The 15,514-nt window shown below is 57.7% G+C and overlaps 2 protein-coding genes across 5 annotated transcripts in view; one reads left to right on the top strand and one right to left on the bottom strand.

The window, feature by feature from the left end:
- PPL (periplakin) overlaps positions 1 to 5,572 on the top strand; it is a 48,336-nt gene extending 42,764 nt beyond the window's left edge. Inside the window, exons 20-22 of the mRNA XM_061152773.1 lie at positions 406 to 522; positions 987 to 1,079; positions 2,076 to 5,572. Of these exons, the coding sequence (XP_061008756.1) occupies positions 406 to 522; positions 987 to 1,079; positions 2,076 to 4,748 (2,883 nt within the window). The 3' untranslated portion in view covers positions 4,749 to 5,572. The remainder of the gene's footprint in view (positions 1 to 405; positions 523 to 986; positions 1,080 to 2,075) is intronic.
- Positions 5,573 to 5,724: 152 nt separating this feature from the next.
- UBN1 (ubinuclein 1) overlaps positions 5,725 to 15,514 on the bottom strand; it is a 32,146-nt gene continuing 22,356 nt past the window's right edge. For 3 of the 4 annotated variants that reach the window (XM_061152774.1, XM_061152776.1, XM_061152775.1), the window contains 6 exons: positions 13,501 to 13,551; positions 13,363 to 13,405; positions 11,037 to 12,260; positions 9,778 to 10,021; positions 9,432 to 9,521; positions 5,725 to 7,727 (listed from right to left, as the gene is read on the bottom strand). In XM_061152774.1, the coding sequence (XP_061008757.1) occupies positions 7,678 to 7,727; positions 9,432 to 9,521; positions 9,778 to 10,021; positions 11,037 to 12,260; positions 13,363 to 13,405; positions 13,501 to 13,551 (1,702 nt within the window). In that variant the 3' untranslated portion in view covers positions 5,725 to 7,677. Of the gene's footprint in view, positions 7,728 to 9,431; positions 9,522 to 9,777; positions 10,022 to 11,036; positions 12,261 to 13,362; positions 13,406 to 13,500; positions 13,552 to 15,514 lie in introns of those variants that run through there. The other variant, XM_061152777.1, reaches the window with a different exon arrangement.

The raw sequence follows: 15,514 nt of genomic DNA, 5'->3' as shown, positions 1-15,514 counted from the left end.
ATAAGCAGAGGAACAGCTAGGAAATTATCATCCAGCCACTTGACGGATGTTTAAGTCACCAAACTGACCATACAGGAGGACTAGGACAGGGCGGCCTGGAAAAAAGCTTACGGTGTAGAGTGAAATGAAGACAGCAGGATGCCACATTCTCCAGGCCAGGGGCGGCCTGGAGGAAGGGAGAGGGCTTTGGGGATGAAGGGGTTTGCGGGCCCGTTTTCTCTTGTCTTGCGTGTCGTCCACGGATGTGGTTGTGTGCCGTTGATGGAGTGACAGTTCTCCAAACCTCCTGATGGTCAGAGCAGGGTACGGCTGAGCGGAAGACCTCCGCAGTCAGCCGGAAGGGGCATGGGAACACTTTGGTCTCATCTGCTCTGGTCTGCCCTTTGCCACGTCTCTCTCACCCAGGACTACGAGCTGGAAGCAGAAAAACTCAGGTCCCTCCTTGACTTGGAGAATGGAAGGAACAGCCACGTGAGCAAGCGGGCCAGGCTCCAGTCCCCTGCCGCCAAAGTGAGGGAAGAGGTGAGCTCCGCGGGCCCGGCCTCCTGGGGCTCCCTTCCTCCAGGGAGCATGGCACGCAGGCCTCAGGGGGGCACGCGCAGTGGTAAATGGGGCTGGGGGCCAACAGGCTCAGTGGGAGGAGAAGACGAACTAACTCTGGGCCGGTGACAGTGACGTGCCTGGAAAGACAGCCTGCTAGGCGTCATGGCTGGGGCGGTTCCCCGTGCTCCCCGCCGAGTGGGTCCGCACACACGGGGGGCTGACGTTACCTGCACACGAGTGCCTTAAGGCTCACAGACAGACCTGCCCAAAGTCCCGGGGGGTTCAGGCTTCTGACTCTCAATCCAGTTTTCTCTCTTACAGCTGAGACTAGTAGAACTCCAGGTAGGAAGTGGCAACTCTCCCTGGCATCTCTCCCCAGATGCCAGGTTTTTTCCGAACACCTTGCTCAGCTTGCTGATTCCTGTCTGTCTGCTCTCCTGTAGGAAGCGGCTCTTGCTGCCAAGTTCACGGAAGTTAATGCCATCAACAGACAGAGGCTGCAGAACCTGGAGTTTGCACTGATCCTCCTGAGACAGGTAATGGGTCTCAGGAAGGCATCCTACTGCAAACTATCCCAACAGCTAAGACGCTAGGCTCGCTCTGCCTCAGAGAAACAGAGGTGGCCAGGGGGTGTGGCCCCTTGCCAACAGGGCAGGACAGCGCCAGTGCCATGCCCACGTCCCCCCACGTCCCCGTGGGCATGAGTCCAGCCTAAGTGGCCTGTCGCGCAAACATTTGCTGAGTACCCAGTAAAAGGTAACTTACTTCTAAAACTCGAAAATGTTGACAACAACATTGAGAGACACTGGAAGTGACTCAGTGTTCATCAGCAGCGCGTGGCTGACTGGGCCACTGTCCACACAAGGGAAAACGATCAAACTGTCATACGATGAGGTGGTCTTCTCTGGCCGCTGCGGAGTCTCTCATAAGCGCCATCAACAGGGCGCATGCAGATGGGGGGCCACCATTCGTGTAGAAAAGATAAATACACGTCGCGCACAAAAATACATGTGTGACAAAGGTGACTGTGTCCTGTAGGATACGGGCTGCCCTGGGGGCTCAGGTGGTAAAGAATCTGCCCGCAATGCGGGAGACCTGGGTTCGATCCCTGGGTTGGGAAGATCCCCTGGAGGAGGACATGGCAACCCACTCCAGTATTCTTGCCTGGAGAATCCCCGTGGACAGAGGAGCCTGGCGGGCTGCAGTCCACGGGGTCGCAAAGAGTCGGACACGACTGAGCGACTAAGCGCAGCACAGCACATCCTATAGGAACAGGACTGGAAGAGACGGGTGGCCGTCACGTCGTACTCTTCTGTGGCTTTAAGATATTTTCCCAGATGCGTTTAAGCTAGTGGTTTTACCAATTTCAAAAGGAAGCCCAGGGCTCTAGTGGCCCCGACACTGAGCACGGGGTGGGGGGGTGGTGTCCCTTGGGGACCGCAAGACAAGCAGTGTGACCCTTGGCGGGTGGCGAGATGGGGACCAGCTGCATGGAGTCCGGCGCTAACCCTGCGTGGTCTCCCCCTTCCCAGCAGCCAGAGGCAGGTGCGAGCCAGGAGGCCCTGCCCGGGAGCAAGCCGGGCCCCGGAGCGGAGGAGACGTGGAAGATTCAGAAGGAGCTAGATGAGGAGACGGAGCGGCGGCAGCAGCTGGAGCATGAGGTCCGGAGTGCCCAGGAGGAGATCCGGGCCCTGCGGAGCCAGAGTCCGCAGGAGGCGGTGGTGACCAAGGAGGTGCTCAGGAAGGTGCCGGACCCGGTGCTGGAGGAGAGCTTCCAGCAGGCGCAGCAGACCCTGGCCGAGGAGCAGCGCAAGAACCGGCTGCTGCAGGGGGAGGTGGAGGCGCTGCGGCTGCGGCTGCGCGCCCTGGAGGAGGAGGCCCGGGCCGGGGGCCAGGAGTACGTGGTCAAGGAGGTGCTGCGCATCGAGCCGGACCGGGCCCAGGCCGACGAGGTCCTGAGGCTGCGGGGGGAGCTGGAGGCGCTGCGGCGGCAGAAGGGCGCCCGCGAGGCAGAGGCGCTCCTCCTGCAGCAGCGCGTGGCTGCCCTGGCCGAGGAGAAGCAGCGGGCGCGGGAGGTGGTCACGGAGAAGGAGGTGGTCAAGGTGCACAACGACCCCCAGCTGGAGGCCGAGTTCCGGCAGCTGCAGGAGGACCAGCGGCGGGAGCAGGGGCTCCGGGAGAAGCAGGAGGAGGAGCTGGGCTTCCTGCAGGACAAGCTCAAAAGGCTGGAGAAGGAGCGGGCCATGGCCGAGGGCAAGATCACCGTCAAGGAGGTGCTCAAGGTGGAGAAGGACGCGGCGGCCGAGCGGGAGGTGGGCGCCCTCCAGCGCCAGTACGAGGATGAGGCCGCCAGGGCCCGCGCCAGTCAGAGGGAGAAGACAGAGTTGCTCCGGAAGATCTGGGCCCTGGAGGAGGAGAACGCCAAGGTGGTTGTGCAGGAGAAGGTGCGCGAGATTGTCCGGCCCGACCCCAAGGCTGAAAGCGAGGTGGCCAACCTCCGCCTGGAGCTGGTGGAGCAGGAGCGCAAGTACCGGGGCGCCGAGGAGCAGCTCAAGAGCTACCAGAGCGAGCTGGAGGCGCTTCGGAGGCGGGGCCCCCAGGTGGAGGTCAAAGAGGTGACCAAGGAGGTCATCAAGTACACGACGGACCCGGAGACGGAGAAAGAGCTCCAGAGGCTTAGGGAGGAGATCGTGGACAAGACACGCCTCATCGAGAGGTGTGACCTGGAGATCTACCAGCTGAAGCAGGAGATCCAGTCCCTCAAAGAGGCCAAGCCCCAGGTGCAGACCAAGGAGGTGGTCCAGGAGATCTTGCAGTTCCAGGAAGACCCCCAGACCAAAGAGGAAGTGGTGGCCCTGAGGGCCCGGCTGGCCGAGGAACACAAGAAGCAGGTGGACCTGGAGCGGGAGCGGGCGTCCCAGGAGGAGAAGATCCAGGAGAAGGAGGAGGAGCTGGCCCGGGGGAAGGAGGTGGTGGTGCAGCAGGAGGTGGTCAGGTACGAGGAGGAGCCGGGCCTCCGGGCCGAGGTGAGCGCCTTCGCCGAGAGCATCGACGCGGAGCTGCGGCAGATCGACAGCCTCCGCGGGGAGCTGCGGCGGCTGCAACGCCGGCGGGCGGAGCTGGAGCGCCAGCTGGAGGAGCTGGAGCGCGAGCGGCAGGCGCGGCACGCGGCCGAGCTAGAGGTGCAGCGCCTCAAGCAGCGGCTGGCCCAGCTGGAGGCGCAGGAGGGCGAGGCCCGCGAGAAGGTGACCCTCACGCAGAAGGTGGTGCTGCAGCAGGACCCCCAGCAGGCCCGGGAGCATGCCCTGCTGGCCCGGCAGCTGGAGGAAGAGCGGCACCGCCGGCAGGGCTTGGAGCACGAGCTGGAGACCCTGAAGCAGCAGCTGGAGCGCCTGGAGAAGATGGAGGTCAAGGAGAAGGTGGTCTTCTCGGAGAGCGTCCAGCTGGAGAAAGGCGACACCGAGCAGGAGATCCAGAGGCTCAGGGGCAGTCTGGAGGCCGAGAGCCGTGGCAAGAGGGAGCTGGATGCCGAGGTGAGCCGGCTGGAGGCCAAGCTTTCGGAGCTGGAGTTCTGCAACTCCAAGTCATCCAAAGAGCTGGACTTCCTGAGGGAGGAGAACCACAAGCTGCAGCTGGAGCGGCAGAGCCTGCAGCTCGAGGCCCGCAGGCTGCAGTCGGAGATCGAGATGGCCGCGGCCGAGGCGCAGGGCCTAAGAAGCCTGCCCGCGACGGCTGGGGCCGACCCCGGGGCGCAGCTCGACTCGCGCCTGCGGTCCCTGGAGCGGGAGCTGGACGACCTCAGGAGGCTCTCCAGGGACAAAGACCAGGAGATCGAGGAGCTGCAGCGGCGCCTGGGCTCCGTGGCTGTCAAGCGGGAGCAGAGGGAGAACCACTTGCGGCGCTCCATCGTGGTCATCGACCCTGACTCAGGCCGTGAGCTGTCCCCCGAGGAGGCCCACCGCATTGGCCTCATCGACTGGAACATGTTTGTGAAGCTCAGGAGCCAGGAGTGCGACTGGGAGGAGATCTCCGTCAAGGGCCCCGGTGGCGAGTCCTCCGTGATCCACGACAGGAAGTCTGGCAAGAAGTTCTCCATCGAAGAGGCCCTGCAGAGCGGGCGGCTAACCCCCGCACAGTACGACCGCTACGTCAACAAGAGCATGTCCATCCAGGAGCTGGCCGTCCTGGTGTCGGGGCAGAAGTAGGGAAGACTCCGCCAGCTCGCTCCTGCCCGGGACCCTCCCCCGGGTCTTCTCTCCCTGGCCCCCGCACAGCTCCCAGTCCATGCAGAGCCCCGTGTGCCGCCACCCCAGCTGCTGGGCACAACCACAGGCGGGACTGGCCCCACTGGGCCATCCCTCAGCCTGGAGAGTGACCCGCTTGTCCCCGATCGTTCACGCCTGCAGTGCCCGTCTCCCCCCGCTACTTCTCCTACACTCCTCTATCAAGAGACTCCCCCTGGGACACCTGGAAGCAACTGACATCTACCACTAAAGCACAAGACAGGCAGCAGCCCCGTGGGCCAGCGTGGTCCGCACAGCACTGGCCTCCACACCGCAGCCGGAAACTCAGGGCAGGGAGGGCTCCATTTGGCAAAGCCCCGGCCCCCGGGGCCACCACCAGCATTCACAGCCCTCCAGATTCCAGCTCAGCTGACTCGCCATCGAGGCCTCCTGTGGAAACCGATCTGGGCGCTACACCAAAGGAGGCGCAAAGAAACTAGAACAGCGTCTGGCCCTGGTGCTCAGGTGAAGCTTAACTGTCGAGCCAGACTGTCCCAAGAGAACGCACCATCGGAGAACGTGTCGTGGTTCTGTAACTGAAGTACTTTCCTAGTGGACTATCTCTGTCGGCCTTGGATTCGGTGCCTGGTCCTGCTTATTCTTTCACTGCCACCTAAGACTCCACAGTTGATTTTTTACCAAATGAAATTTGGGTTCTCTGTATCTCATATATTATGTAAGAAAATGGGAAGAGGGAACTGTATTTATAGCGTGAAAATAAACACCTGGTGGCTTGATTCTAATTTCATGGAAAGTGTTTCTTCCTCTCTTTCGAGTGGGGCTGATTCCCCAGGGCCTGCTTGGCTTTCAGCCAGAATGAATGTTCCCCAACTACCAGCTCCTAAGGGAGAGAGAATTACTTGCAAATATGGTAAAAAGAAATGCGTAAGAAACGATGTTCTGGAAACCTTGAAACAATTTATTGTGTTGCTTTATACAAGATTAACAATTTCCACACCACCCCCAACACCAACATAGTCGCTGCACAAAAGCCACAGCCCTTTCACACCCAAGAATTGCCAGCAAGGGGAGCCCGCAGCGTGGTGGCCGGGATGCCTCCGCCTGCAGCCCTCCTTGCTGTGGCTCAAGTCACTCACTCTTCCGTTACCACAAATAAAGCATCAACAAGGAAAAGAAACCTCATCAACTCCCCATCAAAGAAACATTTCCCTGAGGCAAGAGGCATCGCTAGATTCCTAAGGAGGAGGGCATCCTGCTCCGGCCGCAAGCTGGGTGGTGCCGGGAGGTGGGGGCACGGCGGGAAGGGGCACCGCTCAGCGCTCTCGGACGGACGGCCTCTGCGCCGCTCTGAGCTCAGCAATACCAATCTCTTCTTTGGCTCTTTTGCTACTACCTAAGACTAGTCTGTAAACTGGATACCCAAGTTGCAAAAAATAGATATAATAAAGGGACAAGGACTCCACTTGGCCCCGTGTGACACACGTGTTGGTTTTTCTGTTAAAAAAAAAGTCAGAGCAGAGGCCTGGCCAGCTGGCTGGCTGCGGTCTTGCTCCCCGGGGAGCCGGGCAGCCTCTGAAAAATCACGAGACACCAAGCATCATATCCTGGGAGTCAGAACCCAAAAGAACTGCCCGTATCTCCACGTAGGCAGGCGCACATTCTGAGGAGGCTGTTTACTCTCAACATAAGGGAAATGACTTAGCTGGAGCAGTCAGTTCAGACTTCACAGGACAAGCAAGTGCCTGAAAATCCTTGAGAAGCAGCCACTGGCTGAGTGGGGCGCTGCCCCGTCCATCTCCCAGTGAAGGCAGAGCCTGCTGTCTGGAGAGCGCAGACCTCAAGGCCTGCTTCTGCACGGCAGACACTTCCCAGGGGCCTGTGCCCGCAGCCTAAGCATGGTTTTACAATAAACTGGAATGTCTACCTGTAGCCTGGAACTCCTCACATCCTCAGCCCTCAAAAAGAGGAAGAAGGAATTCGGGGCTCTGCAGCCTACCTGCATGAACTTGGGAGAAACAAACTGGAGGCCCTGGCTGAGCTGGGACCTGGGAGGCAGGGGCCTGGGTGACCTTCCAGTCAGGATGGCCCAGGTTGTGATGTGCAACCATAGAAAACTCAAAGAAGCTGGCTCTGTCTTAGATACAGACATGTCTTTAAAAAGGTCTTCATCTGAGACCCACTCAGAGGGCCGAGTGGACGTGTCCAGTCCTGCTCCACCATAAAGGCACTGGAATTATGTCTTCCTAGGAACAACATGACGTGCGGAGAACAGTCCAATTCTATCCAATGCGTTTAATGGTAAGGATCAAAACTGAGCCAAAAATAAGTGTCTTTAAAAATCCTACCACAATTGTTGAATCTACAAAGGTCTTTTCTCTAAAAGAGCTTCATTGTCATGTTCAGTGGAGAGACTGGCCCCCACGATGAGCACACGTTGGGTGTTCTGAGTATTGTTCAGAGAACAAGGTACCTCTCCCAGCTGGGATGTGAGCCAGGAGGATGGACGGACACTCTGACCAACCAGGGAGCCCACTGTGGCCAGAAGGAGCCCCGACCAGTAGGGTGCGATGAGGTACTCTGGCCAAACACGAGGAGCTGGGCCACCTGCTCTGCCCCGCCACCAGAGCTCCCAGCACGAGCCGGCATGCTCCTTGGCCTAGCGCTGCCCCTCCAACGATTGTCTGCAACAGAGCTGCAAGGCGCCGAGCACCAGGCTGGCCGGGGCCCCGAGAAGCACAGGGCTGCTCCCTGAACTGAAGGCACATCACACGTGCCAAGAGATGCTCCACTTAGCACTCACGCCTTCTCCAGAAGGAAACCAATGGCAGAGCGTAATTATTATCCAACTTCTGAGACCTCCTTGTTCAGCTTCCAGCCTTTGCCCTGAAAATCACAATTTCCTCGGTACACTGGGCCCTTTCCCATGAAGCTGAGAAGCATCTGAAAGACAGTAAGCAAAAACAGAACACAAGACTCTCAGGATCTCTGACTCCTTGAAGGCAGCAGTAACCAAACCTCAAGGGGACCACTTCTGAAATAGCAAAAGCCCCTGAACACCGAGTGTTCTGGGGCTCAAAGGAGCCGGACACGCTGGCAGGTCATCTGCAGCACAGGCAGTGCGCCGGTGCTGGGAGGGCGGCCGCTGGCTGAGCGCCATCCATGCTGCAAGTGCCGCTGCAAGTGCCGCTCCCGTTCCCAGCCACAGCTGCCATCCCGGGGCAGAGCCCGGCTCCTGGTGAGGCCTGTCAGATACAGCGAGCACCCCTCCACTGCAGACCTTGGTCTGGAAGGGCAAGCTCACAGGCACTCATGTTCTGAGCCCACACAGGGAAGAAAGCAAAGCAGACACGAGTCAGAGCTGAGACAGCAGAAGGCTTCTCACTGATGACCACTCAGTGTAATCCTACAACACGACAAGTGTCTAAAGAGAGACATTCAAGTGGTCTCTTATAGCCCAGATGCTTTTCAGGCAGCCTCTTAACTCCCAGAGGAAAAACAGGAAGGAAATAGTACAAGAAAACACTTTTCCCTTTTTTCCTGAAAATTCCACACATCAATAGTCACGTTTCCAATAGCACTCCCATTAGTTTCTGTTTGAGAGTGTTACCAAAAGCAAACACAGGCAGTGCAGTCTTGCAAATGCTACCTGCTCTCGCCTGGATGGCTCGGAGACCACCAGTTTGTGGAACAAGTCCCTGCTTTATCCACAGGAACAGGGAGTAACTGCTGACACAGGCTTAGCCCCAGTTTCTTTCTCTGAAAAAAGCATGTTTCTGTCTGAGGGACTTGCAGTCCACCATTGCACGCAGATGGCCTCTGGCATCCACTATTAAGCATCAGCCTCAGGACACTGATCAGTGCAGCCCCCAGGCCGTGTCTGCAGCAGGTGTGGAGCAGCGGGAAGAGCAGCCGGCCCTGCACTATGTGCAGCCAAGAGCCAAGGTCCCGGGACGGGGCCAGGCGGCCTGCCCACTGGGCATGTGCTGGCTCGGGGCGCCTGTGCCCTCTCCCATGCTGTGAACCAGGGCTCGCAGGCTGGCCCCTTCTGCAGCCACTGCTGTTTGCAGGGCAGACGCCAGGGAAGGAGGACACTGCCCAGTCCTGTCGTGCTCCCAAGCCCCCGCATCACCCCTGGACTGAAGCGCACGCCGCTCCTCTCCTGGACACACGCTCCATGAGGGGTCAGGGTCCCTCCTGAAGCCCTGTCACTGCCACCTGCCACTGCCACCCGACTCCCCCTTTCACTCACACTGAGATCGAGTCCTGTTAGCTGGTCCCACCTGAAAGGGGTGGCAGTGTGACCCCAAAGGCCTGCAGTGCCCCGGCCTGCCCCAGGAGTCAGCACCGTCACCCTTCCAGTCTCGGTCACGCTGAAGAGGAAACACGGAGCTGAGGGCGAGGAGGTCCTGAGCTGAGCACTCAGGCCACTGCGCCCGCCTCTGCGATCACACAGGGCAAGGCCGGTGTCAGTGAGGGGGCGACTGCATCCCTCGCGCCAAGCACCACGGAGACGCCCGAGCCTCCAAGGACAAACCGAGACAACACAGTGACAACGGGGGGAGACACTGTCCTTGGCAGCAGAGAAGGCATCTGATGGGGGGAGCGGCCGCAGTGCTCGCGGCACTGGGACCACCTGGAAATTACCTGGCAGGCTCTGCGGGAGGTGGGCAGACACGGCAGTGTGCGGGAGAGGCGCTGCACGCGGCGGGCTGGAGTGCACGCCGGCCAGGAGACCTGAGAGGAGACGAGAGGGGGAGGGGACAAAACGCACTGACGGGGAGCAGCCTGGGGCTCCAGGGCCCCAGACGGCCGACTGCCCTGGTCCCGGGTGCACAGCCCGGGCTGGGGGGTTGGCACACTGCCGGGGAGGCTGCCCACAGTCACACACCAGACACACACGGGCACCCAGCACGTGAGAGCAGAGCCCGTCGGTCACGGAGGCCCGGGGCCCCTCCTGTGCTCCGGTACGAGGGAGGAGGGGGGCACTTACTGTGGCCGAGGCCGTGGTGGAATGTCCCAGGGGCAGGGCCGGTGACGATGGCATCCTTGGAGACCCCCGCTTTAGCAGAGGAGTCAGCACTGAAGGAGATCACGTGGAGGGGAAGCTGGGAGATAATCCCCAAGGGGCTCGAGTTCAAGGCCCCAGGGAGTTTGGGACTGCCAGCCTTGTAGGATGAAGACAGCAGGTTCAAGGGTGAGGAGCCAGTCAACAGCACAGCCCCACTCGCTCCTTTCTGGGGAAGAAGCAGAGAGGGGTCAGAGGTCCAGCCCACTCACAAACCGAAGCTGGCACTGCACCGGGGGTGGGTTGCAGAGGGGTACGTGCACACCAGCTGCCCCTCAGCGGCAGCCCCGAGGGAGGAGGACCATTGTGAGAACCGGCAGAGAAGGGCTCCCCGAGCAGCGCTCACTTAGGTACTAACTATGCCTCCTTTGTGCAAGAAAGGAAGGAGAGAGCATCATACATGGACAGCCACCAATACAGGGATAGAGCAACATGTGTATACTTACCCCCATCACACACATACACGCACACAAGCACACACAGAGGCATTTCCCTTTAGTTTTTACAAAGAAACAGAAAAAACCTAGAAACTAAGGAATGCAGTTAAAAGGGCTGGAGGAGGAAGGCAGAGGCGAGTGAAGCTTTGCTAAACACACCTTTCTATAGGTTTGCTCTTTGCAACCACACTCTCTTATATGTGGGAAAAAAGAAGAAAAAATAAGCTCTCATTCCCCAACCTTCATCCAAACCTCCTGTAATGAACCACGCGAGGCGAGCCTCAACAGCCAGGGGCTGGGTCACGGCGCCTTTGTCTCACGTGCAGTCTCCTCAAACCCAACAGAACCACCCTGAAAAGTACCAGTCTTCCTGGTCACGACATCCCTGTAACTGACCACCTGAGGGCAGGACTAGTTTCACATGCTCCCTTGGAGAGATGACGGGCAGGAGGCTGTGCAGGGCGAGTTTCCTGACACCCTCTGGCCATCCGGATCCACAACCTCCAGACGCAGAGCTGCCCAGTCCTGCCCTGCTCGTCCTCCCCAGGAGACTTTTCAGGCTTTCCTGGGAGTCTGGCCACCAGAAAAGTAAAGGCCTGAAAACAGGAAGCCCGGTCCTCCTTCCAACTGGTGGGCTCGCTGTTCCTACCTGACCGTGAGCATCAGCTCTCACTCTCAGACCAGGGCGAGGCCAGCGGCCCTGCCCACAAGGCCCACAAGGGCGGCGGGCCGCAGCAGGACACTCACTGGCAGGGAGGTAGACGATGTCACGCTGCTCACCGCGCTGGGCTTCAGGGAGGAGGTCAGTAACTTGGCCACGCCCTGGGTTCCCCCACTAGAATCTCCATTGGGACCACCAGGAGGGGCCACCAGGGTCAACTTCTGGGGTACAGGCGGCTTTTTCACTGCAGGGCCAGGGATGGGTCGGCCGGCAGACTGTCCTGTGGAGGGAGGCTGAGCCGCGGGGAGCAGGTTCCCAGAAGCAGGGCTCTGAACCGGTGTTCCTCCAGACGAGGGGCTGCAGGACGACACCCCATGTTTGGAGGCAGAGCCCAGGAAGGGACTGGTCTTGTACGTGGGCCCTGAAGAGCTGGCTGAGTGTGGTTTTGCTGGATGGCTCACGGCAGCAGAGCATGAAGCTGGGGTCTTATGAGAGCTGCTGCTGGAGGCTGGTGTGCCCCCTGAGGAGGCTGGCGTGGAAGCATGGAAGCTCTGGCTTTTGGTTGCTGTCTTGACAAGCTGCAGGAGGGATCGGTGACACTGAGGGGAGCCCGGCTTCGGGCCCTGAAGCTTATTGATGAATGGAGCTGGAGGGGTGAAGCTCTTCTGCGGCTGCGAGCCGGCATGAAAGACCTTGACCTGGGGGCTGGGCATGGTGGTGCCTGCCGGGGGAGCGTGAGACGTCCGCGGCAAGCCGTGGTGCTTGGCTTTCAGCTGCTGCCCTTCCGGCGGGCCCTTGCCGAGAGCTGCCTGACAGGACAGCTCTTTGTAGCCGGAACTCTCTGCTTTTTTCTCCTGAGAGGACTGCCCCAGGGCCAGAGCCTGTTCAGCCAGGAAATTGAGGGGTGACTGCAGAGAGCTAGAGGGTGGAGGGGCTGAGGAAGGGCTGGGCTTTGGAAAGTTCCTTTTTTCTTCTGGACACAGAACACCCGCGACCTTCTCTGCAGGCACTTTCACGGGTGCGGGCAGTGGGAACTCTGAGCTCCCACCAGCCCTGCTGTTCAAAACAGCCAGTTCCTTGGACATTGCCTCCAACGAGGAGGCGGAATTATGGACCAAGTCTCCATCCAACGAGTCCTCCAGGTTGATAGGAGCAGGATGAGCGAGGCTGCCAGATGCCTGGGATGAGAGCTCCCGGCTTGCGGCCCCCATGCCCAGGCCTCCTCCCAGGTGCTCTGAAGGCAAAGCCAGGGGGCTGCCCATCTGGCCTGATGAGATGGACACCTTCTTATCTGGCTTAGCAGATGACTCCTAAAGGCAAGCAGAAAGGCTCGTGTTTACAAATATCCAAAGATGCCAACCCTGGCCCTGCTGAAGGAACTCAAGTGTGAGAAAACCAGACAGACAGCGGGCCTTCCAGTGTGATCGCGAAGCCAGGGCGGAAAGGCACAGGAGGCAGGCCTGCATGGACTCGGAAAGGCTGCGACCCCACCACCCTCTGCCACCCTCTGGCCATGGCTGGGCGGGGCTGGGCTGACCCCGGCATGCTGCCACTGCAACACACACAAGGAAACTGCGTTCTGTTTCTGAAAAACTGTACGAATTGAACAACAAGATGTGCTCCCTTCTGGCTCTCACCCCACCTTAGCTCCCAGCCACAATCAGGATGAAAGGGGACTGCTTTCGCTTTCTCTCCTTCCTGGTTTCTCCAGCACCTAACTCCCCTCTGGGCTCAGAGTCTGTCCTGTCACTCCCGCCTCCCCAGCACCTGGTGCAGTGAGTCTTAGGGACATCAGAGGATAGCAAAAGACACTTGGGAATAACTGATCTGCATGCTGCTTCCCTCGGGCTGCTTAGGGACAGTCAGGGGTGCTACAGAGCCTCAGGAATTGGCAAAAATTTTGGTGAAGCAGCAATTTTTACTACATCGAGAGAGCTCTGCAACATCAAAGTCATTTCACAGTCTCCAGTCTCTAGCCATTGCACTCCCCTCCGTGTCTGTCAATCAGCTGGACACAGACTCCTGCCTGCCTGATGCCAATCCAGGCTCACCTGCACTTGGCTCAGGGGCGCTCTTCCGTACGACGCAAGGACAATTCACCCATGACACTTCCCATTTTCGAGGGCTCAATGATTCTCAGAGGGCTACCAGAAAGACCTCATTTAACTCTACAACAACCCCAGGAACTGGCCAGGTAGGTGCTGCTTCCTAGACCTGGGGCTGGAGGGCACTAGTGGACCAGGTCAGGTCTCTGTCCTGCAGACCCCAGGCCCCTCCTGTGGGCCAGGCTGCCTCCTGGTACAACCTCATCTCGAACAGCTGTCCCCAGACCAGCAAAGCTCCATGAGCTGCTAGGAGCATGGCTGCAGAGAGCTAAGAGCAGGTGGCACACGACCGGGCAGGCTGACTCACCTTCACCTTCATTTTGGAAGAGGCCATTACTTTCTTCTTGGCCCTGTGCAAAGGAGTGAACACAGGAAAGGTTGAGAGGAACTCCCCAGAGATAAAAATGCCAGCAGTCCTGACAAGTGAGAACACTGAGACACTCACAGAACTGACGTCAGGTGCCCATGGCCTCGTCTGCTCTCCTTAAACAGAGTCCTGCAACAGAGAGACATGGGGAAGTCCTCACGAGCCCCTGAAAGCAGTCTGCTCCCCGAGCCTCCCCACCTCCCATTAATGCCAGGGGGCTGCTGAGGGCCTTACGTAGCTGCCTGACCACCCGAAAGCCACGGAGCTGGGATTCCCCCCAAAAGGCGATGACTCTGCCCCAGACCTCTCAGAGTGATTCCTCCCCTAACGGCAGGAGCACTCTCCTCACCATCTCTTCTCATCCCCCTTCAAAGGCACAACTTTTCCCAGAGAAGCTCAACAGAATTTTCTTTATGCCCTTTCCTACACACCGTCGGGAGTCCAATCTACAGTGAGAAGAGCAGTTCCACCTGAAGGGACTCTAAGAGAAGGCCTGCTCGACCAAGAACACTCCCGAGCTCCATGGGGAGGTCCTGGGAACATGCTGAGCAGGAAGCACCAGGTGTGGTCTCCCACCTGGACAACTACTACACTACACTGGCTGAACCCATCTGATGGAACTACTCTGTAACTTCAGAGGCTGTTCAAGCTTGCAGCTTCCAGGGGAGGACTCAGACGAGTAAACTGCGGTTCATCTTGGCGCTCAGCACAGGAGCAGCCGCCCACCCCCCACCCGGTGGCCCGCAGCTGCAGGCATTCCCGGAGCAGCTTGCACACAGCTTGTGGGAACCAGCGTGGGAAAAAAGACCTTGTCTCCAAAGACCAGGGACCTGTGCTCTGATGGCCGATTGTTGCTTCTGATCACGGGGGTGGGAGGTGCAGACACAGGGCGGCAGCCCATTGCTGCTGCTGAAGCAACTGCCAGGGGATCTAAAGGGCCAGGACCCCCTTTAACCTCTTATTTTTTTTATCATTTTTCCCCATTTTGGAAGTCAGATGTTAAAGACTAGAGCATTAAAAATATATATATATGTGGGAGAAATTAGAAAGTGACTGCGTGTGCCTAGGGAAAAGCTTGGAAAAGATGTAAGAATATCATGTTAGGTTCACACCTCAGGCTGATCCTTGACACAGAGACAGCCTATACTAAAAACAAAACACAAAACCAGCAAACTCCAGCCAAAGGGGAGAATCTGATTTTTGTAGTTATCACATTATTAGATTCAAACATCTGCTGTTCAACAAGAACAACAAAAATACAAGGTACATAAAGAAACAGGAAATATGGCCCGTTCAAAGGAAAAAACAAATCAATAGAAACTGTCTCTGAGAAAAGACCAAATGGCAGATACACCAGACAAAAACAAGTGTCCTAAAGGTGGACAAAGAACTACAGGAAGATGTGGAGAAAGAAAATAATGTGAAAAAATATCAACAAAGAAATAAGAAACCTGAAAAGAAACCAAAAAGAAATTCTAGAACTGAAAAAGACAATAATGGAAATGAAAATTTCAGCAGAGAGATTCAAAGGCAGATTTGAGCAGGCAGAAAAAAAGCAAAGAACCTGAAACAGGACAATGAAGATGATGGAGACTGAGGGGCAGCAAGGAAAGACTGAAGAAAAGTAATCCGAGTCTGCGGGACCCATGGGACACCATCAAGCGCACACACACCCTCAGAGCATGCCCATCCCCGGAGGACAGAGAAGGAGGCCCAGAGAAGAGTGAAGAAACAAAGGCTGAAACTTTTCAAATGTGAAAGCAAGCAATGTAAGCGTAAATGTATGAATATAAATATCCAAGAAGTGCAAAGAACTCCACATAAGATGAAACTGAGAGACCCACACCAAAACACATGATAATCAAACTTTCAAGAGTCAGAGACAAAGACAGAATACTTAAAGCATCCAGAGACTACTGAATCATCACACATGAGGGATCCTCAACAAAATTATCCGCAGATTTCTCATCAGAAACTTTGGAGGCCAGAAGGCAGTGGGCTGATACACTCAAAGTCTGAAGTAAGAACAGTGTCAACTAAGAACCCTATTATCTGACAAAACTGACCTTCAAGAGTGGGGTAGATGTAAATC

This window comes from Dama dama, chromosome 10 (assembly GCF_033118175.1).
Source record: "Dama dama isolate Ldn47 chromosome 10, ASM3311817v1, whole genome shotgun sequence".
NCBI classification, from domain to species: domain Eukaryota; kingdom Metazoa; phylum Chordata; class Mammalia; order Artiodactyla; family Cervidae; genus Dama; species Dama dama.
This window is presented reverse-complemented; position numbering and strand designations above follow the sequence as displayed.